This window comes from Heloderma suspectum, chromosome 1, assembly GCF_057233095.1.
Source record: "Heloderma suspectum isolate Gila_16-S chromosome 1, 16-S_ref, whole genome shotgun sequence".
Taxonomy (NCBI): domain Eukaryota; kingdom Metazoa; phylum Chordata; class Lepidosauria; order Squamata; family Helodermatidae; genus Heloderma; species Heloderma suspectum.
Window position 1 is genome coordinate 319605755 of NC_139458.1, and position 27123 is coordinate 319632877.

Genomic DNA, 27123 nt, shown 5'->3' on the forward strand with positions numbered 1-27123 from the left:
TCTCCTTTCTAGCTGGGTCTCTGCAGAGGCTGGGGAGGCCAGAGGATTCTTCGAAAGCTGGCCTCCCCAGTCCCCTCCCTGCCCACAGAACCACCCCCTTTCCCTCCTTGCTGAGGGTGATTTTGTGACCTCGGAGAGGCAGCCGGCACAGTTCTCTTCGTGCTGGCTGGGAGGGGGAGGGGGCGTGGAGCTCTGACGCTGTCTAGGGGCCATAGGATTGCACTCCCAGTTTTGTAAGCCTGTTTTTTTTTAAAGGAAGCTGAATAGTTAAATTAGCTCTCTTGTCAATAGAAAAATTGACTATCCAGGTTTGGTGTCAAATGTACCTCCCCCCCAAAAAACATACAAATAAAAAACATGGTAGAATGTATTAAGCATGACGACATCTGTGAATAAAAATGTAATGTCTTTATTGAGATTTTCCCTTTTCCGGTAAAACAATATTATTGTGCACAAGTAATTGAAGGCCACAATATCCTATAATATAAAGTACAAAACCTACAAGAATGGTGTGTGGGACTGAACTGATATAAAACAACATAATGTGCTATTAACATACATACTAATAGCCACCTGTCAGGGATGCTGTGACTTGGATTCCTGCATTGAGCAGGGGGTTGGATTCGATGGTCTTATAGGACCCTTCCAGCCCTACTCTTCTATGATTCTATGATATAATTTTAACAGCTGCATAAGTATAACAGTGCAGTAATCATGAGTTGTGAATTACCTGTAACAAGAACCAATCTCACAGACCTTGCAACCATAGCACATGCTACTTGAGTAGTTAATGCATATTTAGCACATTTCACAACTGCTTTGTGATTTCCTGTCATTGCATCAAGCTCAGAGGTGACACTTTCTCTTTTCTTGATGTCAGCAGCATCAAGCATTACCAGTTCTGAGGCTGCCTCTCTCGATATCCCAGGCAAGCTGGCTATGTTTATAGACTCAACATAGAGTTCGACTAACTCTAGACCTAGGAAGAGCCTGTCTTTTGTGATGTTGACACTATCATGGGTTGTTCACCTTCCAAACTATATTGCATTTCCCACCTCTTCTTTTTTAAACACAGTTGGCCACCATTTGATCATGTGTTTGGAAGTGTATGTAGAGACCATCTGATCACAGGTATCCATGTCAACTTTAGTTCTATTGTAATAAAGAATGAAAAAACTCAGACTTGGAGTTTTGATCTGAGATTGCGGCATTATTTTTCGGCTGAACATCAGGAAAAACTTCCTGACTGTAAGAGCAATACGACAATGGAACCAATTACCTGGGGAGGTGGTGGGCTCTCCCGCACTGGAGGCCTTCAAGACGAGGCTGGACAGCCATTTGTCAGGGATGCTCTGACTTGGATTCCTGCATTGAGCAGGGGGTTGGACTCGCTGGCCTTGTAGGCCCCTTCCAACCCTACTAGTCTATGATTCTGTGATTACGCATTGGAGAAAGAATCACTGTCTTTCTTTGATACATAACTTACAAGTGTCAGATTTTCTTGTGAACAAAAAATGCAGCTGTTGGTGCTTCTGGATTCATGGGCAAGAAACTCTGAGAGAAAGAATCACTGTCTTTCTTTGATACATAACTTACAAGTGTCAGATCTTCTTTGTTTGTTTTTCAACGTGCCAACCAGAGTCAGTTTTTTCTTAGTTAATCCCTTGACTGGTTTTCAGTTGTTATATAGGCTGGGTTCACGTAACACAACAACCCATACTCAAGGTTGAGGGTGGGTTGTCACTGAACCATGGGTTGTTGAAATGTGGGTTGTTATGTTGTGTGAATCCAGCTGCACTAATAAACCATGCTTTGTTAACGATGGACAACCCACAAAGAGCACCCATGGTTTGTTTTTGGGTTCTGAACTATGGGTTGTTCAATTTGTTAGCACAGCTGGATTCCCAAAGCACAACAAGCCCATGGTTCAACAATAACGTACACTCAGCCCATACTCAACCTTAGGTGTGGGTTGTTGTGTTGTGTGAACCCTTTCCAGAACTGTGTAAATGTTTTGTTAGTTTCTCAGCCTGTCTACTGGGGCACTTCCTTATTTCCTTCCTCATCTATAAGTCTATATCATAAACATAAGATGTTTTCAAACCACAGCACAGCCAAAAATGTATTCCATACTTTGCAGGTTTGGATGGCATATAATGCCTCAATGGATATCTCCCTGTAAATGGGATTAATTGTTCATATGGCATGAGGTGAGGGTGCAGGTTGCTTGTGAACGTTTGTAGATATGGTTGAGGTCACTGTGATCCCAAAAGCCAAATTAGTAAATTTGGTGCAAAATGATAGCTATGATGAAAAACCTGGGGCACTATTATACAACACTGTCTCAGCACTAGCACCCATGACTTTGCAGTAGTGTAAACCAACACTAGTGCAACATCATTAGTGTTTGTTAGACAAAGGGAAATCACCACCTTTTCCCTTTGCCTAGCAAATACTAATGACATTGGTTTACGCTAGCGCTGTAAAAACATTGGATACTGCCCCTTTTTTCTGGGTCACAAGGAAAAAATGGAAAAAAGTTTTTAAAAATTCAGGTTTGTAAAGGGACTTTGTAAATATGTGGGAGTACTACTGACCCCCAGTACTGTTTGTAGCGATGTTAAGGAAAGTGAGTAATTTCACTATTATGAGAATAGTCAAAATATTGTGTGCGTTTTTCATCCTCTATGCTCATTTCTCACAAGAAATGGAAACAAATGGTTCTGAACTAACCATCTGTAGACATGATGAGTAACTAATACATTTAGGGTGCAATCCTATGCATGTTTGGACAGAATAAAGTCCTACAAGTCCCAGCATTCCCCAGCCAGCATGCCTGGCTGAGGAATGCTGGGAGTTGTAGGACTTTTTTCTGTCTAAACATGTATAGAATGTACCTTTAGGGTGAAATTCTGTGCATGTTTAGACAGAAAGAACACCTATAACTCCCCACATGGCCTTGCATCCTTAAGCTGCAATCCTATACACACTTATCTGGGAGCAAGTCCCATTGAAGATAATGGGGCTTACTTCCGAGGAGACGTGCATAGGATTGCACAGTAAAACAGTGTTTGGCAGGGTCACTTTGACCCCCTAGCAACTTATGTCTCAGTCATTCAAACAAGAGTAGGAACAAAAGCATTATTTTTTCACTACATTGAGAAGGCCCCCTGAAACACCACATGCCAATGTGGAATCAGCATAGTTGAGGACTACCAGGGGCATGAAGTTGTAGAAGGCTGACGCAAAAGTTTTCAGTATGCATTTGACCCCACCTGTTGGCAGAGGGTTAAACAATTGATCTTGCAAACATTTTATAAATATAGGTGGAAATTACATTATGTTCTCAAGGAGATGACACATTCACCAGGTTAGACATCTAAGTGTAACCTTCTTCCAGAAGTTCTAATATGGTCATGTGTTATATAGAACCATAAAAACTGTGACTTCTGTGCATGATACAAGGAAATGAAAATCACGTTAATTCCTTGAACTGTAAACTGTTGTTAATTAACTTTTCCATTAGTTCTCTGAAACTGGGAAGGTGATAAGTTGGTTTACATATATCTGATTTACTCACTGCCTGGTCCTAAACATGTTTACACAGAAGTACATCACAGTAAGTTCAGCAGAACACTTCCTAGTAAGTGTGATTAGGACTGCAACCTTAATTTAATATATGAAGGCTTAAATCCAAAATATATTTGATTGAATCCTAACTTACCCTTCTGTGAACAGAAGGGGTCCTTCTATCCATTGAACTGTTTTGATCCAGTTGAGGATCCCACTGGTGGAAGAGGCAATTTTCACTAATTTCTCCCTCTCTGTGCAACCCTCCAGACCAGATTTTCCAAGGAAACAAAGGGCTGGAAAAGGAAAAGAGAATTGACAAAGGTTGTGTCCCCTGGGAGAAAAATCTGGATCCAAGCCTCTAACTGGAATATAAGCCTCATTAAACACTGTGGTACTTCTAAGTAAACATGTAGAAGATTGCACTAAGTAACTGAAATCCTATCCACACTTACCTGGGAGTAAGCCTCTTTGAACGTAGTGGGCTTTACTTCTAAGTGAATATGCATAGGGTTGTGCTGCACATTAACAATTATAAACATACATACTTGCGTGTAAATCCCATTAAATCAACAGCACTTCTGAGTAAGCATTATTAGGATTGGGCTGTAAGACTGCAGCCCTACTTTGAAGTAAATTCCATTGAAATCAGTGGGATGTACTTCCATGTAAATATGCTTAGTAGTATGGTGTTAGTGTCATTATCCATGATATTTAAATTTAGTAAAGCACTAATATCTGCACTTGATTTTATATTGCTTTTCCTGTCCCGACACATCTGTTAGCATAGTTTCCAGTGGAGACTATGAATGATAACTGTAGGCATTGAATGTTGTGTTGTGTTATGGGAGCCATAAATCATTCAAGAGTTACTAGGATTTTCCTTTGAACCATTTTTAAAAGAATGAGGAACTTAGCTTCAACATCTGTCAAGGGAATGGGTTGGTCTTTTGGGAAGGTACAGATTTTCTCTCTCTCTTAATTCTTAAATAATATAACTTGAGTTTTCCATCCCATTCTAGATTCTTGAAAGGGAAGTAGGAACCTAGGATTAAATCTGTTGTCACACTAGCAGAAGTTCACTAGTATGATGGGACTTTCTCCCTGCCCCCCCCCTCAATGCACAGTTCCTTCTCCCCTCTGCAGCCTTCGAGGTTGCCTGAAAATCTGCTGTGGAGGGTTTCCCAGCTCTCCAGAGCAGACTTTGAAGGCTCACGGTGGGCTGCAAGGGCGGGGAGCGAGGGAATTGTTTCCTTCTAGGTTCTGCTTATGGAACTGCTTCCATCAGCAAAATGATACTGTTAGATTCAACCCACAGACTACAATTCTCAAATCAGACTAATAGTAAAATGTTTACTTAAGATTTTACAAGAATATTTTATAAGTATCATGGACCCCTTCATTTCCCCATTAACTTTATCCATAAATTGATTTTTGTACACTGCAATATTTCCTTATTCTTATGCAAGGAAGAAAAATACAATATTATTGGTTTCCTTGAACACAATAGACATTTCTGTTATTCACATTCTGGTTTACTTCCATGCATTCTTTGAGATTTGTCTTCAATCTACTTTAAACCAAGCTAGGTAAATTCAGGCAATGTTGTTATTCTGATGTCAGTGGGAACATTTGGCTTTGTCCTCATTTTTGTTCCATCTTCATCAGTCTTCATTTATAAATAACTGGAGGGAAATGGAGTTGATGGTAGATTGATGGATTTCTGCTGATGGTATGTGTAGTCATTCCATGTTCTGGTAAACAGGTTTGGCAGACTTTTGTATTTTTTTGTAACCATCCCCCCACCAAAAGAAATCCTGTGGGATTTAGCCAGCGGTGGCCAGGCTGTGAAAGAAATGGGTACTATAACCTGGGAAGCGATATCTCTCTTAAAGCAGTTTCAAGTCCTAAAAAATGTGGATTATCTTTCCCTAGCCCTGGACTACTAAATGAACATATTGTTTTAATCCTACCACTTCTCTGTGCTTGGATATATGTGATATTCAGTCTTACTAACATATGAATGTGAGTGAAAAGTTCTACACTTAAGTCTGTATCCAACTCTGTTCTACTTAGGCATTTTCAGCACTGCTTTGATACTTCTACTCTTTGACAATTATCATGGAAACCCTGGTTCAGATTTGAATAAACGGTCAAGTTCAGGCACAGATCATGTCGATCTGCTGAAACATCCCCCCCCCCCGCCATTAAAGAGATAAAATAACAACAACCCCACGGTAAATGAAGGCTGCAGCCCTTGTGTTCTCCCTATGAACATAAGAGCCATGCTGGATCCGACCAAGGGTCGATCTTGTCCAGCATTTTGTTCACACAGTGGCCAACCAGCTGCCCATGGGAAATCCACAAGCAGGACACAAGTGCAACTGCGCCCTCTCGTCCATATTCCCCAGCAACTGGTGTACATAGGTTCACTGCCTCTGGTACTGGAGGTAGCACATAGCCATCAGGACGAGTAGGCATTGATAGCCTTTTCCTCAAGGAATTTGTCCAACCCCCTTTTAAAGCCATCCAAATTAGTGGCCATCACTACATCCTGTGGTAGCAAATTCCATAGTTTAACTATGCACTGTGTGAAGAAGTACTTCCGTTTATCTGTCCAGAATCTCCCACCAATCAGCTTCATAGGATTACCCTGGGTTCAAGTATTTTGAGAGAGGGAGAAACATGTATCCCTGTCCACATTCTCCACACCATGCATAATTTTGTAGACCTTTATCATGTCTCCCGTTACCCTCCTTTTTTCCAAGCTAACCAATCCCAGCTGTTTTAACCTTCTCTCATAGGGGAGATGCTCCAGCCCTTTGATCATTTTAGTTGCTCTTTTCTGCACTTTGTCCAGCTCTACAATATCTTTTTTTAGGTGTGGTGATCAGAACTGGACATAGTATTCTGAGTGTGGTTGCATCATAGATTTGTATAGGGGTAGTAGTGTATTGGCAGTTTTATTCTCAATTCCTTTTCTAATTATGCCTAACATGGAGTTTGCCTTTTTTACAGCGGCCGCACACTGGGGTGACAACTTCATTGAGCTGTCCACCACAACCCAAAGATCTCTTTCATGGTCTGTCACTGCTAGCTCAGGTCCCATCACACTATACTTGAAGTTGGGATTTTTTGCCCCAACGTGCATCACTTTACACTTGCTTACATTGAACTGCCTTTGCCATTTAGCTGCCCATTCTCCCAGTTTGGAGAGATCCTTTTGGAGCTCTTCACAATCCCTTTTTGTTTTAACCACCCTAAATAAATGGGTGTTATCCGCAAACTTGGCCACTTCACTGCTCACTCCTAATTCCAGATCATTTATGAACAGGTTGAAAAGCATTGGTCCTAGTACAGATCCCTGTGGGACCCCACTATTTACTCCAATTCTTGGAGGCTTCTAGCATTTGCATAAAACCACTGATACCTCCCCAGATGCCTCTGGCATGTGCATCTTTTGTATGGGACACTGGCCCGTTTGATTGGCTATTATGTTCTGCAATGTACTCTTGGCCTATTTCCTACCCTTCTATATTTGGGCAACCAAGAACATTTTCATCCTCATCCCTTTGGGGATGCTTTAACCCGAACCAGATGCTTCCCAGCTCCTGTTGGCTTTCCCCTAGGGTTTAGTTTAAAAGCTGATCTGCCAACCTTTTTATGTTAAGCACCAGCAGTCTGGTTCCATTTTGGTTCAAGCCATCCCTCTTGTACAGGCCCAGCTTATCCCAAAACATTCCCTAGTGCCTAACAAATCTGAATCCCTCCTCCCTTCACCACCCTCTCATCCATGCATTGAGACTCCTCAGATTCGCCTGTCTAGCTGGCTCTGTGTGTGCAACAGGTTGCATTTCAGAGAAAGCCACCTTGTAGCAACCTAAATTTGGCTTCTAGGACTTAACAACTACATTTCCCCACATTGTGGGTACCAACATAGACCACGACCATTGATTCCATCCCAGCACTATCTACTAGGCTATCTACATGGCACGTGATATCCGCAACCTTCGCACCAGGCAATTCACCATGTGGTCTACACGCTCATCACAAACCCAGCTGTCTGTGTCTAATGATCAAAACTTCCACTACCACAAGCCCCCCTCCCCTTGGAGGCATATCCTCAGTGTGAGAGGATATTTGTTTGCTTTCTGAGGAATGGGTTCCTTTTAAGGGATCATTTCCCTCTTCCTCAGAATGACGCCCTCCTTCCCCGAGACCTGCATTCTCCATGACAGCAGAGGAGCTATCACCCTGGGAGTGGGACAGAGCTAATGGGTCCCTGAAGGTCTCATCCACCAACCTCTCTGCCTCTTTTAGCTTCTCCAGATCAGCAACCTTGGCCTCAAGGGAATGAACTTGTTCCCTGAGAGCCAGGAGCTCATTATACCAAGCACACACCCATGACTTCCATCCAGCAGGTAGATAGTCATACATGTGACGTTCAGTGCAATACACTGGATAGCCCCCACCCCCCTGCTGGCTTTCTGCCTTCATAACTAGTTTTTTATTTGGGTGTGTTTTCCATGGAAAACTTAGTTGTTTACTAGGAGAAGTTGGGGAAATTAATTATAGATATTTATTTACGGTTACTTACTGTGAGTACAGAGTAGGGAGGGAAGAGTTCCTCGCCGTGGCTTTCTTGCCATGTGGCTACACTGGCACAGTTGTTTAACTCACTGACAATTTATCACTGGGGCTCCTCATGCTCAGAGCCTAGGCTGAGCTATGTGATGTTAGAGAAGTCTAGTAATTAGAAAAATTAGGTCCTCCTGTTCTGCTGGCTCAGCTGCTGTAGTGTCCTTGAGTACCCATGAATATTCACCCTGTTAAATAGGTAAAGTGTCTACAAAAGCTTAGGTCAGGCAGGACTGTGAACTGTTAATGGTGAGAAGATGGCATGCCACAGAAGTAGGACTTTCTTCTCCCCCCACATCTGAACAGCTCCCGAGTCTGCATCTTAAGGTGACATCCACAATTTCCAAAGTGTCTTGTATGATGTGGCATGATTAGGGGAGCGGTATGCTTAAATAAATTCCTGCCAACCTAGCAGTTCGAAAGCAAGAAATTACAAGTAGATAAATAGGTACCGCCTCGGCGGGAAAGGTAACAGCGTTCCGTGCACCTCGGTGTTCAGTCACGCTGGCCACATGACCACAGAAGCGTCTTCGGACAGCGCTGGCTCTTCGGCTTAGAAACGGGGATGAGCACCGCACCCTAGAGTCGGACACGACTGGTTGGGGACACCTTTTTATGCTTAAATGCATGGATCTACCCATATGTTTCTATCCAAGAAACAAAAGAGCAGCTGAAAGCAATGAAAGCAGGAAAAATAAGACTACTTACACACTCATTTATTTAGTATTTCATATCTATGGAAGGTTTGATACAGAAGTTCTGATCCAGAGAAACAGTCTGTAGAAACCCACAAGGCCTTCTGAGTGCTTCTGAATTTCAGCACAATTGCTAGTGATGATCTCTCCTCTTCTGCTTCAAGCTCTAGAGTATCCTTGTTGTGTTGAATTTCTTATGTACTTGGAGAGCCTCAGAAATACAGCACGACTGTATTCCCCCTGCCCCTCTCTATCTCCAACATCAGGAAGTAGGCTAGGGTTTGTCAGAGGGCAGTGGAATACTTGGCATGGTGATCAGAATTGTAGACCCCTGCACAAGTTGCATATATGTTTAAATGTTTCTTAAAGGGAACTCCGTCATGCCCCCTCTTTAATGAGCTTCCGTCGTGCATTAAAAACGTGGCTGTTCAGGCAGGCATTTGGGGTGGGTTAGGGTATTTTAGAAAATGTTTTTATTGTAGAATTTTATTGTTTTATTGTATGTTGTACATCACCCAGAGTGGCTGGGTGACCAGCCAGATGGGCGATTAATAAATTAAATAATAATAATAATAATAACTGAAGGGAATTAATTCTTGATCCTGGCCCCCTTTTTAATGATTATCAGTCTTTAAAAAGATATGTACTTCTGTACTACCTCATGTGTTCTTTGACTTTCTCATGCAGCTAATTCTCTTATTTAGAGTGGTGTTTGTCTTTAACGTCATACATGGTGATTTTTTTTCTCAGTTATCCTTTTGTAAAATCCACTTTGCTCAACAAGTCCAGTGTTCTCTAAGCTCCTTTATACTGAAAACCTGGTAGAAAGAAGCATGGAAACAGCCATATTCCCTCATTCAAAACACATTTTTGTCCTCTTTGGACTCTTCTTTAATCCTGTCATTGCTTTACTCCTAGGTCCTGAAAAATTCTGCCCTAGATGGTAGAATCTTGGCCAAGAATGAGCTGAGCATGATTAGTTACAGCAGGTCAGAATATAAGTTGCCGGCCACATAAGGTTGATTGTTAGAGATAATTTTTACACTGCAGTCAGACAAAACTGAAACCACAAGTCAGAACTTGGGCCTTCTTTTATGGTCAGTATTTTAATATATTATCTCTTGGTATATCTCACTTACAGTGTTCACAAATTAAAAGGCTCTGTGGTTTTAACTGTGAAATAACCTCATAGTTCTTTAAAGCATTTGAGTCACAGATTTTGCCATAGACTATCCTCAAACACTCAGTTATGTAACCATTAAAGAGAAACCTCACAAATCAGGGAATGATTGTTTCTGGAGTTTAGTATGGCAAGTATAAGAAGTCAGGTCTGGTGTGGGAGACTGCCAGGACTTGCTGCATTGTGTCACTCGTTTTCCACTGTGGCAGTATTGACATCAGGTATGATTGGTGCTAACTAGGGTTCCCTCTTCACTAAGATTTGAACTTCTTGTTTGAAGCAGATTAGCTAATTCCCGTTAAGACAGAACCTGGTTAGCATTAACCACTGCTATGCCTGTGTAACAATTAACCACAGTAAAGGACTGGAAAAATTAGCAAGCAAAAGTGGAAGGGTTGTGGGGAGGAAGTACATGATCTGTGCACCATCTCTATTTTGTAACCATGGTTAAAAGATTCCCAGTATTATATCCATACCAGCTCATAGAAGCAACACTAGCTAAGGACAAGCAGCAGAATAGCAGGTGACTTTATGTCTAACACACACTTGATTTTTCTGTTTGGTTGCTTCCTTTGAGATCATAATCCCCAGTCTACTAATTATAGGGGATTATGATATCAAAGGGTCAGTAACTTGGAACTCTGGCCGTGTAAGACCACATCAGAGGGTCATTAAGTGACTAAGATGTGATACAGAGCTGGGACAATATTTATTTTATTCATTACATTTATACCTTATATTTCCTCCAAAGAACTCTTGGTGGCATACATGGTTCTCCACCAGTTTTATCCTCACAACAAACCTGTGAGGTATTTTAGGCTGAGGAGGAATGACTATCCCAAATCACCCAGTGACTTCATGGTTGAATGGGGATCTGAACCTGAGCCTCAGTGGTCCTAGTCCCACATTCTCACCACTACTCCATACTGGCACTTGTGTGTTTCATTGCTATCATCCCAGTCCAATTCAGTAAATGGCTGTGTGGCAGTGGAACTGTGAGTCTCAGCAGCCTTGGAATTAGATTGGTGCTCCCATACAGAGTAGTCAGTGCATCTTTCAGTCCTAGACAAGACTTTCAGAATACAGATTTCTGAAGGGTTTTAGAAGTCTGTTACATACACTTTCCTGGTAGTTTGAATGGTTTTGAAATGAAGCAGCAAATTATGGAATATCAGTCAGTGATACAGTTGCATTGTGAGGACCATATAGAAGGTGTCAGAGTTGCTGCCTTATTTAAGGATTTACAACAATGAAGAATTTAAACCTGTCAAACTGCAAGACATCCATGATGAAGCTTCTGTTTTCAGAAGGGAACAGCTTATTATTCTCTCTGACAGAAAACACTGCTGCAACTTGCCAAACAAGTCTGCAAGATGAAAAGGATATTTGTAATTTGTGGTTTCCTATAAGAGAAAATGTAAGGGTATATGACAGTAAGTAATGATTACAAGTCTTGATTGATATGTTAAGAAAGTAGAATGAAAGAAATAACTTTAAATTAAAACATATGACACAAGGTTGAAAGGAAAGAATAAAATTAGCGCACTTATATGAAGCCCACATTGTGCTACACAGCTAATACACCTGGCCTACAAAAAATAAGATTTCTCTTTTCAGTTGTCTTCTCTAATGCTATTCTTTCAAAAAACTGTTACAGTCCTCACCATACTTACTTTTATTTTATTTCAATGAAACTTATTCCAAATACATTTGCCTAAGACTGCAGTCATTATGAAACATTGTAAAATTCATTGGGTTCTTTTGTGCTGACTTAGGTAAACTATTATTTATTTATTTATTTATTTTGTATCCTGCTTTTCTATCAAAAATAGCACTCACGTGGCTTGAGTGATGTTCCGTTATAAGAAGATTGCTAGAATGTTGTATCTTTAATTGATTTTAGAAAATAATTAAGACTGCAATTAAGGCTGCGACGACACACTTAGTTGGGAGTAAGTCTCATGGAGGTCAATGGGACATGAAACACAGCTCTAAATATTGGGGTGCACAACCTTTTTGGCCCCAAGGGCTGTATTGGGTGTCTGTTGGGGGCTGGAGGCCCCATATGTGTTTGTGCACACATGCACACACACATTCACATACAACACACATACAACATAAAACCCACACAGCCCACTCAGACAGCCCACTCACTCTCACCTGTTTTGGTCAGATAAAACCAACACACTTCCCCGAAACCTCCGTTCTCAAACCACCCAGCCATCCACAAAAATGTAGCTCCTAGTACTTCTTTCACTTCTAATCCACTCTGTTCCTGAATGATCTTGACATCCCACTGTCACCTGGATCTTTTAAAGAAAAAAAAACAGGAAAACACTCTAGGAACAAGCTCTGTGGTTCCTGCCAGAGAAGCCCTTTTCCTAGAGCATCCTATGAAGCCAACAGGAGCCTTCAAATACTACTGAAGATGTTCTGGGGATGTTCTAGGAATGAGGCTTCTATGGCAGGAATGAGAGATCCCATACCTAGAGTAGAGCATTTCTTTCTTTTTTTCCTATGGGCTTGAGTGCCTGCAGTGCATGGGCTGCACTTTTTGCACCCCTGCTATAGATGTTTACTTGGAAGTAAAGCTCACTGTATTCAGTAGAGCTTAATCCACATAGTGTGTATTTAGTGCAGCCTTCAGTTGAGTAGACATGTGTAGGATTGCATTGTGTGATGAAAATAAAATATTGTTGTAAATAAAAGTTGTTGACATAGATTGCATCATAATTATTTAATTACTTTGTTTTTACAGTCCAGCTAAACCAAAGAACGTTGAATTAAATCTTAAAGCTTCCAAAATCTTACAAGATGTAGAAAATGAGCAAGATTTCATGGACAAAACGGTTAAAATTAACTTCAGTATTGCCAATAAAATATCTATGTTTGAAAACAAACATACTAATCCAAATCATTCTGCTGAGGTCTCTACATCAAAAAAAGGTCCTGTATCAAATACATTTGTTGGCAGAGCAAAGCTGAAGTTTGGGAAACAGCACACTGAAAGTGAACAGACTAACAGAATAACAAATAAGGCAAGCAACCGCCAGAAAGCATTGCAGAATGGCACAAAGATGAAAGAAGCCTCTTCAGATATAAAAATCAAGTCAGAGGGAAGGGTCCAGTCAAGCATTATAACCAATGAGGAAGTTGGAAAAGTAGCTGGATCTCAGCTTTATCAAAATGGTAACGTAGATGATGATCAAATGAATGTTTTCACTTCTAAAAAAACGGATGCAGAATTAGCCAAGGATAATCTGCAGCCTAAAACTGCTGCCATACAACTGAGTGAAGAAACTGAAACTTCCCAAAACAGTAACAGGAGTATAAGTGCCATATCTACATCTCCTGAAAGTGGGGAGAAATATTCCTTGAACATAGAAATCTGTTCCCCAAATACAGATGATAAATGTCTCATTCAATCTAATCAAGTGCCCAGAAAATCAGAATTAGAGCAGAATATGACTTGTGAGACTGAAAATGAAGACAAAGGGATGACAAATACTATTTTGGAAGACATACAGATATTTGAACAACATATCAGTGGACAGGAAAGTTCAAGCAGTAGCTGTAATGTTCCTAAAGCTGGTAACAATGATCATATCTGTGATTCCCCTTCAGACATGGCAAAGTTTACTGAAACACTTAAGAATCTAGACAGCTCTGTTTGCATACCTCAGAAAAAGAAAAAGCCCAAACTTCCAAAATCTCCAGCACCTCATTTTGCTATGCCTCCAATTCATGAAGACAATTTAGAGAAAATATTTGACCCCAATATTTTTACAGTTGGGTTGGGAATAAAGAGAGACAAACCACAAGATTTAGCCCCATCTCTACAGCTAAAATTGCAAAGCCTAGAAACGGAGGCTAAAGTCAGACCCAAGCGTGCCTCTACTGAAAACAGCATCATTCTCCAGTCACTAAAATTATCCAACAGAGCATATCCTATACTTAAGCAGGAAACAAGTGGGGAAGAGAGCAAGGATAGTACAGATGGTGACGTTAAGAGATCTCGAATTGAAAACAGTTCCATCTTCTCAAGCCTCCTGACACCTGCAACTAAAGAAAATGTTTTCATGCCATCTGCAACTTCTATAAATACCGTCACAACGTCTTTTGCATCTGAGAGGACTGTGGATGCCTCAGGACCACCTCCTCTAATATTTGATATTGCTCAGAAATCAGAGGTAATAGAACAAGCATCACAGAACGGCATGAAAATCGTACTGTATATTTGCTATACTATATTTTACCAGCAAGCAGCCTTTCATTTTTATATTTTTTGTGCTGTTCAGTCTCTTTCAGGTTTCAAAGCTCCAAACTATATGGAGAAATATTTACAAACTGATGATGCAAAAAAAGAGAGAATTTTACAGATGCCAAACTTTGGAAACCTTGACACCAGTTTTTCAAGCTGGTTGAAACCTGGACAACATGAAGCAAATAGTTTCTTAGATGTTGAGGTGAGTTTAATGCAGTATGTTTTTGCATAATTAGAATACTGAACTGATTTTTGGTTTGATATCCTTTGCCTGCCTTGTGACCAACATCGGGGGAAGGCGTGGGGTGGTCAAAGCCGGCCAGACTGAGGTGGAGGGTGAAGGATTGCTCCTCCATTCTGCATCTCAGTTGGGCGGCTTTGCTGGTGTGCAACAAGTATCAGGTGTGCAGCAAGCAACAGGTGGCTTTGCTGTGTATGGACTGAGAAAGCCAGCATGTAACAAAGTTGGATTCCTGGCTGAAGATCCTTGGTGTGCTGGTGTCAGGGACCTTCCAAGCCCCCAGACGCCACCTATCCTGCTGGGTGGGGATCATGAGGCCCCACCACTCCCAAGCCAGTTCCCTAGGCCTGTGGTGGAGGTTTTGCACTAGTGGATTATCACCATTGGATACAACCTTATGTTCTGATTGCATATCTCAGAGTATTCACTCTAACACGCTTTTGAACGTTTATATTGGTTTCCTCCATTGGTGCTTCCCTTGTAATTCCAATAAAATGAAATCTCACTGAAGTGTTACACTACAGAGTGACAAGCTTCTTTATCTTTGATTAGTTCTCTAACCAAATGGCCATAACAATCTTGAGTGAAAATAGTCTAAGAACTTTAAGGCGGTATCCAGACACTCCTAATTGTGTCGAATGAGCACTAAGGCAGGAAACAGTAACAAAAAAAGCATAGCAAGTTGTGCTGCTGTTTATGTCAATTCCTTGTTTGGACTGTACCGTCCCACTAAGCCTCAAGTCTGCCGGTTGTTCAGCACAGACACGTGGTTTATGGGAGTTGATTGTGCTGAATCAGCACACCTAATGCCCCCAAATCTTCTAAAATTGCTGTAAGAATGTCTTTGGCCTGGAGCTGTTCAGAATAGTGATTTAAATATAATTACATAAATAAAATACAGTAGTAATAGTTTCAGTAAAGAATTCTGGTTTTCTATAATAGACACATTAAAACAGGCTTCAGTCACTGATTACATGAAACTGGGGTCCTGATTTTCAGGGCAAATCTTTCCAAAAAGCTAGAGTCACTAGCTTTCTTTAAAGCTAGTGACTCTAGCTTTTTGGAAAGGTTTGCCCTGTAGGGTATAAATAATAAATAATAATTTGAGGTGAATATTGGGAGAATCTAATGGGTCTCTTCTTTGAGGCTTTTCATGTTGTATGTTAATATTAGGGGTATGCACCTAACTTTTCAGAAGGATAGGTGCAGCATATTTTGTGCATTCAACTGTTTGGGGGTGGGTTAAGTAATTTGCTTCTTCTCCATGTCTTTTTAGTAATTCGTATGAAAATGGCTTATGGCATAGAAGTATCCATAGCCAAGAAGCTTGCAAACTTTCAAAGACAGATGCAGGGCCAGCAGTTATGATTAGGGATGTTGGAGAAATCTGCAAAGGTTTTAAAGGACTTCAGATTTCTATGCATCTGACTTGTGGATTCCACAGCAAACTGGCTTTTCCCAAGACCTGTGGATTTGCAAACCCCATTTTTTAACTTTTTGGGGGAATTTGCACAATTTTGTTCATTTGCAAGTGCACATTTGCAAATGAACAAAATTCTCATACAAAAAATCTGATTCCAGCAATGAGGAGACAACAGATGGCAAGACTCTGCGAAACACAGATGGAATGAATTTAACCTGTACTTCCCTAGTAATGATTGATGAAAAAGTTTAAAGGCGTAATCCAATGCATGTTTAGACAGAAAAAAGTGCTACAGCTCCCAGCATTCTCCAGCCAACATGGCTGGCTGGGGAATGTTGGGAGTCATAGGACATTTTTCTGTCTAAACATGCATAGTATTGCACCCTAAGGCTTTTTATTTGTTTTCTGCACAATTGGCACCAGTGTAATTGGATAGGGATGGATGAGTAGTATACCATGGCAGAGGCAGAAGGATTTTTTAAGCAATCACCCAGTTGCTAGATCCTACAGACTCCATCAAACTTCTTTTAACATTCCTACTCCTGGGAGAAAGAACTAGAAAAGATCACTGAATCCTGGAACAGTCCTACAATATATTCAACATCCCTCCCACAAAGCACAGGGATTGAAGAGTCCAGCTAAAACCTTTCAATGTAGTTAGAAGCTAAAGCTGCTGGTCACAAAATTATATCCTCTCCTCTCCCTATCCTGGGGAGAAATGTATCCATTTTTGGAAACATGCTGTCAGTGGCTCTGTATCCCTCTAAATCACATATCTTCAGGAGTGTTTGGTCCACTTCAAGGAACCCTGCTTCGATTTCAGACATCTCCTGAATCTGTCTGAATCAGCCCAATTCGGTTTGGGATTCAACCAAATCAGGAGCACATCCCTAGTTAATGTCACTGCAACCTTCTATGCTTTTAGAAATTCTACTCCTGAATTATGATAAAAGATATTGGAATTCATAGGTTTCCTTATATATTTGTGCATGTGGAAATTGGAGACTTTCTTATATATTATTTGTTTTGTTTTTATAATATAGACCTGTATGTCCTTTAGAGACAAAACTTTAAATTAACATGAATAATGTAGCAATAAATGAAATGGGATAAGGGCAGAAAAGATGACAAACAACCATTAAAAAGCAAAGCACAAGCATATTTATTTATTCATTTTAAGCATTTTTAGGCTTCCTTCTGAACAAAGTCCTCTCAAGACAGTGTACAGCAATATAAATCATACAATTAAAACATAGCATCATTAAAAGTTTTAAAATCACAGACATTTAAAGTAACCATCAATGTTTTTAAATATGCTTCAGTCAACATTAAATAATTGTTACAAATCTCATCAGTAAATCAGCAGCATATCCAATAAATTTGCATCAGTTAAAAGCCACTTGAAACAGATAAATTTAAAGCCTTTTTGAATGCCAATACTAAAGAGGCCAACTAAATCCCTTGGGAGGGAGTTCCACATAGTAGGGGCCTCCACTGAGAAGGCCCCGTCTGGTGCCTGCCAATCTAACTGATCTTAAAGGCAGGCCAGCAAGCAGGGCCTCCGGTGCTAACCTCAGAGCATGCACAGGTTCATATAGGCATAGACAGTTCTTCAAATAACCTGCCCCCAATTTTTTTAAAAAAACGGCATTTTAATTGGGCCAGAAAATGCACCAGTAACCAGTACAACTGGTAGAGAATGTAATATGATCTGGCAGCCTAGCCCCAGCAAGCACCTAGGTTGCTGTATTCTGTACCAGTCAAAGGCAGCCCAACATATAGCTCATTGCAATGGTCTCGTATGAATGTGACTAGCTCACGCATAACTGAGGCTAGGTCCACTTTCCCCAGGTAGGGTTGAAGTCGGCGTACCAGCCTAAGCTGGTAAAAGGCACTCTTAGCCACTGCCACCACTTGGACTTCCACAATCAGTGCTGAGTCACCCTCAAACTGTGAACTTGGTTATTTAGTCCCTGATAATCCCTAATGGTCAATTAGTACACAAATCAGCCTTGCGGCCATTTTACAACAATCTCCTTCAAACAACAGTAATCACAGTTGTATTGCATACCTTAAATGCAGTTTAAGTGGTGATTTAGAATTGTTGCCTTTGCTCACTTTGTCATTAAATTCAAAATGCTTCCTCCTATCAACGGGGAGAACTTCTACACCTTCTTCACAATGGTCAGCTGTTCTTCCTGCTGTGGGTGGGATGAGCAATTTGCAGGGCTGGGCTATAGTAATATCGCCAACTGTCATGCCTTTATTGGCTAAAGGTGTAGTTCTACAGGCACTCCTCCCTTGCAACCCAGTGTTTATTCCAGCGTGCTTGCAAAAGGATAGGGTTTTATGGTTGCACTGAAAGCATGTTGATGTGTAACTGAGTTGCTAAATGCTTTATGTGGGCAATTTGGAAATGTGGTGCTGGGTCAGTAAGATCTTAAAATATGCCAGGGCACTTGCAGACCATATAGCCTTAAAAGGACTCCATTTTAATAATACAAAACATAAAGGGCAACTGTTAAAATGTTTTGCGGTGTATATCTTTTAATGTGAAATAGACAAAGGCTTCAGAATTTTAAATGTTTTCTTAAGTGATTAAATAGAACATACCTCATTTTTTGCTTGATGTCTTATGGTTTATTCCCCTCTGCTTTAATAGGTATTTACAGGAAACAACCCAAATAAAATTAATCCTCGACCTGGAAAGGTAAGGTAATCTTCTTTAATGGATATCTATTTGTTTCTATTTTTCCTTGTTAGATTAAAACAGGCTGAAGTGACTTATTTTTTTTAAAAAAAATACAGATCGTGATTTGCAATGGACCAGATCCATCGAAAAACACTGTTGAAGTTTTTCATGATGTGTTGGATTGCACTTCGTGGGTGCTGTCGCCTGTGATTTTAGTTAGAATCATCCGAGGATGGTAAGCATAAAGTCCCACCCCCACCCCTGCTGTTACCCCTGGTTCTAAATTCAGTCACACTGCTGCATATTCCTATTCTGTTTAAATATGCTTTATTCACTCCTTCAGTGATTACTTCTCAGTTTGGCCTCATGCCTGCTTTTTAGCCTAGCTTGATTAAACTAGTTTACTCTGAACTTGTTTTAAGGCATGTTTTGAACTGTCCTAACAAGTACAGTTCTTGATCTGATGCATGTCGAACCTTTATTCTTAACTTTGCTCATGTTTTCTCATTTTCCTACTTTGATGTTCTAATAGCTTATCCTTTGGCCTTAAGTAACTTCTAAATTTTCACCACAATTTTCACTGTCCTATTTCTGTCAAATGGTTACTGTTTTCTGGCTTTGAAAAGGCCAACAGAAAAGCTAAATTTATGTTATTGAATGCTAGGCATCTCTTTAAAACATTTCCTGCAACATTGATGGAAAACTTCAAACAATTTATATTGCTGGATTATGAAGTGATAAGCTGTTTTCTATGGCAGAATTCCTGTCGCTACCAAAGTCCTGCTGAAGTGAAAGACATACAGAATGAGACTAATAAAGTTTAGAGATTTCATGGAATCATAACTGTTAGCCAAAGTAAAAGAGCTTGGTTTCAGTGCAGGAAGATATGATTGTAACTATCTTATAATTTTTAACTAGCCTTTTACCAAAGGTCAGGTATATAGGGCTGTTACAAATACAATAAAGGTAGTTCTTTGCCACCCATAAATTATATCTAAAATTATTTCTTTATTCATTTATAAAACCTGTCATCATTCCACAAGGTGATGTGATGTTTTCACTGTAACTATTGTACAATGAAAATATGGAAATACTATTTTTGAGTTGAGCTGTCTGGAAAACATCTCTTTTGTTTGGTTTTTACTTACTTGCTGTGGTTCAGTGCCTAGAGAGTGGTGGCATAGCAGCATGTGACTGAGCATCTAATATTCCTCCAACAGTTTGGAATTTCAGGTTGTTTGTTTTTATTCCATTATGGTAACTTACTTCACCTGCTATGTTTAATCATCTTTTTGGATAGATTCATCCCATATGAGACCCACAAACCAAAATGAATTTTATGCTGTTCAGATTTGCAAGTCAGATAGATGTTAATTGCACATTCTTGGCTATGCTCTACTCCTTACTATATAATTATAGGGCATACATTCCATATTACATGTGTAGAAACTTCACATACAGTTATCCAGTAGCACGCTTCTTATCAGAAGCCCAGACACAACATACTCATGCTTTTTGTAGGAGTAATCTGAACTCTAGGTACCTGGAAAGGAGCAGGCCACTGGATATTTGGATTGAGGTGGGGGAGCTGACATTATTGGGAACCAGTGGGGCATTAGACTCATATTATTGGATCACTTATGGGGATTCCCTCTGTGAATTCAGAGTTGCCCTCTGATGCATGGAAGAGGAAGAATCATGCTCATAATTATTATAAACCTAAAGATGATCAGGCTGTGCTTTGCATAGAATCTGGTATCCAAGATGCAATATTATTGCACTAATCAAATATGTCTGTCTTCTTTTCTCCTGCCTCTTTCTAGTTCCTTGCTACAGAGTCTTCCTCGGCCTGTGATTCCTTCGCGCTCTATACCTTCCGTCCTTCTTTGACCTTCTCTTTACTTAATCTCCTGCCTTTGACTACCAGTCTTTATTAGCTGTCTAGATTTTGGTACAACTTTGGGTCTTGACTCTACTCTTTTGACCTGCCATTTGTATCTGATTAGAGCACCGTACTTCCAGCAATTAATATCTGGCCTGATTCTGGCTCTATGGTTTCGAATTAGCTTTGGACATCTGTTTCCTCATTTCCAGCATGGCTACCTTCTAAGACTCCATCCTGACTCTGTTCTTTTGACTGACAGCAACCTGCCCCAGGTTCTCGCTAATTCTTCCCCTTTAGTGACTGTTGCACCAGGTGAAGCATGTTCACATTCCTATATTGGACAACTTAGGATGTAGGTCACCCTGTTCCTCCTTCTAGTCATCTCCTGAGTTAGCTCGTTCACAGTAAATTATATGGTTTGACTTTTTACATTGATTCATGAGAGTTATGTGACACGGTAAAAAAAAACCATTTGTTCTTCTTTCCCAGAGTTTATTATTTCAAAACTGTATCACAGTAAGAAGTAGTCATACATTGTTCATATATTAAGAATTATGATTTATTTTATTAGATAGCAGAGCAGTCGTTCACAGTTGCTGCTCTGGTATCTGAACACATAGCTACCTTCCTGTGATTAATTCTGTCTTTCATTGCATGTTAATAATGCAGTCTCTTTCTGTGTTGCACTTACATTCTTATTATAATTAAGACATTGCTATCTAGTGCCTTTAGTCTTCTGCTATCTAAGCTGTAGAATCAAATGCTTGCTGTGATACAGTTATATCTGGTAGTTTTGCTGTATGCCTAAGCTGCTTCTTGTACTTGCCTCCTGTAAATGTCCCATAGCTCATAACATAATGTATGTTCCTTTATCATAAAGTAAGGCAACAATGGGAATAGTTACAGCTGCATGAAAATTAAAAATGAAAATAGATTACTGTTTGCCACATATGTACATAGACATTTCCCTAGAATTTGCAGGACTGTGGCTTCCTGCATGGTCAATAACGCCCAGTCCCCTTTGGTGAGAGTTCCCAAAGAAGCACTTATAAAAACTGCTTCCCTTTATAAAATTATTTCACTGTGCTTTCCCTTTCTTCTGCTAAGTCTGTTTCTAATGAAGAGAATCTTTGCTATGTATGTGGTGGAGGTGGGGAGTGTGTGTACTCATACCGTTTTTTTGGTGCAGCCTACTGGCTAATTTAAGCATAGCATGGTGGTGCCAAAAGCCTTGGTGAATGATGTGGAGAAGAGATTTTGGGGAAAACATCTTTGAACCAATTCTGTAGTACCTGAGAATCTAAAGAAATGTGCTTTGGTTTCTTCAGTCTTATTTTCTTTGCTACAAAATGTTGCAAAAACATTCAAGCAAACTCTTTATAAAAATACTTTTACATAGAAACTTATATTTACCTTAAATAAAATAAATAAAAATAAATAAATAAATACCTTTAACTAGTCAGTGGTTGCTAGCCACAATAACCATCTTTCTGAGAAACCATTCAGTTCGTAATTCAAAATGTTCTTCTTCTTGGGAGTTGGAAACTAAGTGCTTTGACTAATTGGAATTTTGAAAATGCCAATGGTTCAACTTTTCTGTTTGTGCATTATTTAATAGTTGGATTCTGTATGAAAAGCCAAACTTTGAAGGGCCATCAATTCCTCTGGAAGAAGGAGAAATAGAACTCACAAACCTTTGGGGAGAAGAACTATCTGACAACAAAGATGAATGCAAATCTCCTGAGCCTGCAGTGATTGGTTCAATCAGGCATGTAGTAAAGGCAAGTAAGGACTCGACTAGACTATAGCTTACTGCAGCTCAAACTTGGTAGACTGTATTGGTTCACAGGGTTTGCATCACCATTGTAATTTCTAAGTGCAGCCGAGTTATAAATGAGACCTGCGTATTCATAACAGTGGGCCATATTATCCAAACATGTTGTATACTTTTGGTGGTAGTTTTGTTTCCCACTGCAAAGTGGGAACTACTGCGAAGTTGTAGTTTGTCTACTATCATCACAAATAATTATTTTTGTATTATTTTGCTTGGTCAAATGCATAATAGCATAGTCCTATGATACTTGAACAGATGATCAATTTCCAGGACAAGGGAAAATGGATCTCCTACTATATATGTGCCTTTATATTCTATTTCAGCAATAGTGGTGGAGCCAATTAGCCATGGTTTTCTCCCATGGTGTTGCTTTTAAACATTAAAGTCCAGCACCTTATAGATGGTGCCAGTTGGATAGGTCCTTCCCATGCAACCATCCAGCCAGGATCAGAAGGGAGAGTCGGGTGTGATGGACCTGTGTGACTGGCCCTGCCCACGTTGTGCTGGGTTTTTCAACATAGCAGCAGTATGATTTAACCAATGGCTAAGTGTTTCCTATAACTCTGCTGTAAAGGTTAACAGGCACCACAGTTCCGTTCCATGCCTAACACAATAAACAAAGGCAACAGGGAGGAAAAGTGGGAAGGTCTTGAGGATGGATCACACATGTCAGCTGTGATGGTGGGCACAGATCTAACTCATTATTTCTGTCTTCACTTCTTTTCATCTTGTGGAGATATTTGCTGCCTTATGAGTTGTGCAATGTGAACTGTATAAACTCTACGTCTATAGCAACCATAAAAAAGGTAAAGGTAAAGGTGTCCCCAGCCAGTCGTGTCCAACTCTAGGGGGTGGAGCTCATCTCCATTTCTAAGCCGAAGAGCCAGCGCTGTCCGAAGACGCTTCTGTGGTCATGTGGCCAGCATGACTGAACACTGAGGTGCACAGAACGCTGTTACCTTTCCCGCCGAAGCGGTACCTATTTATCTACTTGCAATTTCTTGCTTTCGAACTGCTAGGTTGGCAGAACATAGCAACCATACCAGTTCACAAATATATTCTGACTTGGCAGGTCAGCTCCAAACTAAATCGACTCTTGTTCAGCACTGATCCGTGGTAAACTCGGTCCAGTTCAATCCAGCTAAGTAGGGCCACATGTGTAAGCTGGCTTCTGCATGTGTATCATTTGCCAGAAAACCTGTCATGCCAGCAAAAGCTATTTGCATTGCACTACTGCTCCTTGGAAGGATAGATACTGAAGCTGAAGCTCAAATATTTTGGCCACCTAATGCGAAAAGTCACTGGAAAAGACCCTGATGCTGGGAAAGATTGAAGGCAAAAGGAGAAGGGGACGGCAGAGGATGAGATGGCTAGATAGCATCACCGATGCAATGAATATGGACTTGAGCACACTCTGGGAGAGAGTGCAGGACAGGAAGGCCTGGTGTGCTATGGTCCATGGGGTCACGAAGAGTCGGACATGACTGAACGACTGAACAGCAACAACTGGTCATTTACACTAGCATAACATAATTTGCATTAGCACAAGTCTCAACTTGGGTACTGCCTGCTGTTAATCTTACTCTGCCTTCTTTTCAAAGGTTAAAATATTGGGAATCTGGAATGATGCAGCCTTATGGATGCTATCAAAGGCTATCTTATTATGACAAGATGAGCTTCAGAATCACTGAGAAGCAATTTCAGTATATGTAGCTAAAGAAATCTGCCAGTTTTGGCAACTTTTAGCTACCCTTGAGTTGAATAGCTAAAACTCAGAGGAATGCAATTGTGTATTTGTTACCATAAGGGGCTGCGGTGGCTTAGTCATTAAGATGCTGAATTGCAGACCGGAAGGTCAGCAGGACAGCAGTTCGAGACCCGAGTGCTGCGTGACGGAGTGAGCTCCCATCTTCAGTCCCAGCTTCTGCCAACCTAGCAGTTCGAAAGCAAGACATTGCAAGTAGATAAATAGGTACCGCCTTGGCGGGAAAGGTAACAGCGTTCCGTGCACCTCGGTGTTCAGTCATGCGTCTTCGGACAGCACTGGCTCTTTGGCTTAGAAATGGAGATGAGCACCACACCCTAGAGTCGGACACGACTGGTTGGGAACACTTTTACACCTTTATTTGTTACCATGTATTTTTTTTTTTTTAATGGACCATAGCCATAACGATATGGATAGGATTATATTGTCATCGTCATGTAAATTTTTCCATTTTAGGTTCCAGGTCCATTTCCCTGTATTTCCAGTTGGGGAAAAGTTGTTAGATACGACTGTATCAGGGACCTTGGGAGCAGCTATTAGTCAGGATTGACAATATTAGGCCTAGTAGGCCAATAATAGAGCTCTAAATAGTGTTACTTCTATGCTTTCTCATTTTTATTTTATTATTTTGCCAGGATTATAGAATTTGCCGAATTGACCTATTTACAGAACCAGAAGGATTAGGTGCTGTAAATTCATATTTTGATGACACTGAAGAAACACGGTTTGGTTCTGCGCAGAAGACTTGTTCTATCCAAGTGCATTGGGGCATGTAAGTATATGGATATATATGGATTAAAAATGCATTTGCAGTAGGTGTCAAATACCTAGATTCTGAAATAGATTTCTACCTGAAGTTATACTTGCTTTTATTCAGTCTTTTAGGGCGCAATCCTATGCTGATAGGTGGCCGCCTCTGAACTCGGAGGCGACTGCCTATCCAGTGCATTTTCGGCTAGACAGCCACTTTCGGCGGTCTAGCCACTGGAGGGCTGAACGGGGGAGGAGGCTGCCGTACGACACATAGGATGTGTCGTACAGGCATTTCTGCCCTTCCCGCCCCAGAATGCCCCATTTCAGCCGCTCTGCACTCCTCTTGCAAGTGTGGAGCACAGGGCTCTGAGGTCGGTTCCCGGAAAACAAGATATCCTATGGCCATCTAGCCACTGACTAGCGGCCATAGGATTGTTCCCTTAGTGAATGATGATAATTTAAAGTATGATTCATTGGGTTAAATCCAGTGGCAAGCTAGCAAAAGTCCACTAGCATGATGGGAGTTTTTTCCTTTCTCCTGCTCCCTGCAGCCCTCAGTGCTGTCTGGAAATCTGCTCTGGAGTTTGTCCAGAGCAGGGGTTATGGGGGGAGAGCAAATTGCCTCCTCCAGGTTCCACTTATCCACTGACAGAACTGCTTCCATCAGTAGAATGACAGCATTGGCTACAACCCACTGATAAACCCTTAATGTTTCAAATGTAATATATATATACTTTGTATATACTAGTTCATATCTGGTAAACATTCCTGTCATCTTTTAATACATCCTTGGTGGAATATAGCTAATTGATATTGTTAGTTGTATTGAATTTATTTTGTACTAATGTTGATAGATTACTGGGAAAGATTGCACTTTGCTGAGTACAGAAGTGCTTCAAATAAATCATTAGTACATGTTCCACCATTGTATTAGACTGATATACAGATGCTGAGTACATGTGATAAACTACTGAGATGTTCTTTGGAGTTTTATTTATTTATTTATTTATTTATTTATTTTTATTTTTATTTATTACATTTCTATACCACCCATTAGCCAAAGCTTTGTGAACATTTTACAAGACAAGAGTTGGTGAGCATTTCAGAAATGCATATGGCTGGAGGCAGGAGAATTAAAATAAAATTGCATAGGACAAAGGAGAAAAATTTATATTAATTGGAAAGGACTGAGGTGTTATTTCACTTGCCTTTAGGTATTTACATAATAGAATAATAAACACTTTTTACAGGTTACTTACATTTTTGTAGACAGGAAATATTTAGAAGTGTCACTGAACTAATTACATCGAAAACCCTTTGTATTTCACCCTGAGCTCCTTGAAAGGACAGTATATAAGTATGTTAACCTAAATCAACCAAGGGATGGATAGGAACGCACTTAGATTAGATTCTACCCTTCTATAAACTACTCTACTGCATACTATTCAAGATTCTACTGACAGCTGTTTATACATCACCAATAGGAATGGTTTGATAGGGAGACAGTGATTAAGGTTCTTGCTTATGCTCTCCATTTCCTATACTGGACAAAATGTGTTCATCCCAGTGCATCATTGATTTAAAAATATTAGCTTTTGCAGTGAACCATGGCAAAACAAAAGAACCAGTTTTCATCATTCTTCAGGATGCACTCATAAATGTGGATCATGGTGTGGTTGGGTATTCTGGGAATGAGGAACATGCTTATGGTAGGTGTGGATGTGAATGAAGCTGCAGACATGCCTTGGCAAGTATTTGTATCCATGTCATAATAACAGCCCGTGAAGCTTAGGCTGGCACTTATGTATATGTATATGCCACAGTGAATTTAGTAAATGTCGACATTTCCATGTGACTGCTGATAATAGCTTTATTTATCTTTCAGGTTTTATACTGCCCTGCCCTTCAATATGTAATTATCAGGGTGGTTTCCCGAAGTTAAAATGGAGTTAAAATAACCCAATAAAACGCCAGTAGAATCATAAAAATATCAGAAAAAAGCAGGAAAATTCTATAACAGAAATTATTTCAGATGGTAAAAAGACCTGGAAAAAAATCCTTCAGGCTGCAATCCTATACACATTTACCTGGCATAACTCCCACCGAACCAAGTGGAACTTACTCCTGAGTAGATGTATAGGATTGCATTGTTAGATGATAAAAGCCTGGGGGAAATAAAAATG

General features: G+C 40.3%; 1 protein-coding gene across 1 annotated transcript in view; it reads left to right on the forward strand.

The window, feature by feature from the left end:
* CRYBG1 (crystallin beta-gamma domain containing 1) overlaps positions 1–27123 on the forward strand; it is a 137972-nt gene that overhangs the window by 85050 nt on the left and 25799 nt on the right. Inside the window, exons 4-9 of the mRNA XM_084827216.1 lie at positions 12842–14273; positions 14382–14549; positions 18674–18721; positions 18820–18938; positions 22207–22369; positions 24823–24959. Coding sequence (XP_084683342.1) covers positions 12842–14273; positions 14382–14549; positions 18674–18721; positions 18820–18938; positions 22207–22369; positions 24823–24959 — 2067 coding nt within the window. The remainder of the gene's footprint in view (positions 1–12841; positions 14274–14381; positions 14550–18673; positions 18722–18819; positions 18939–22206; positions 22370–24822; positions 24960–27123) is intronic.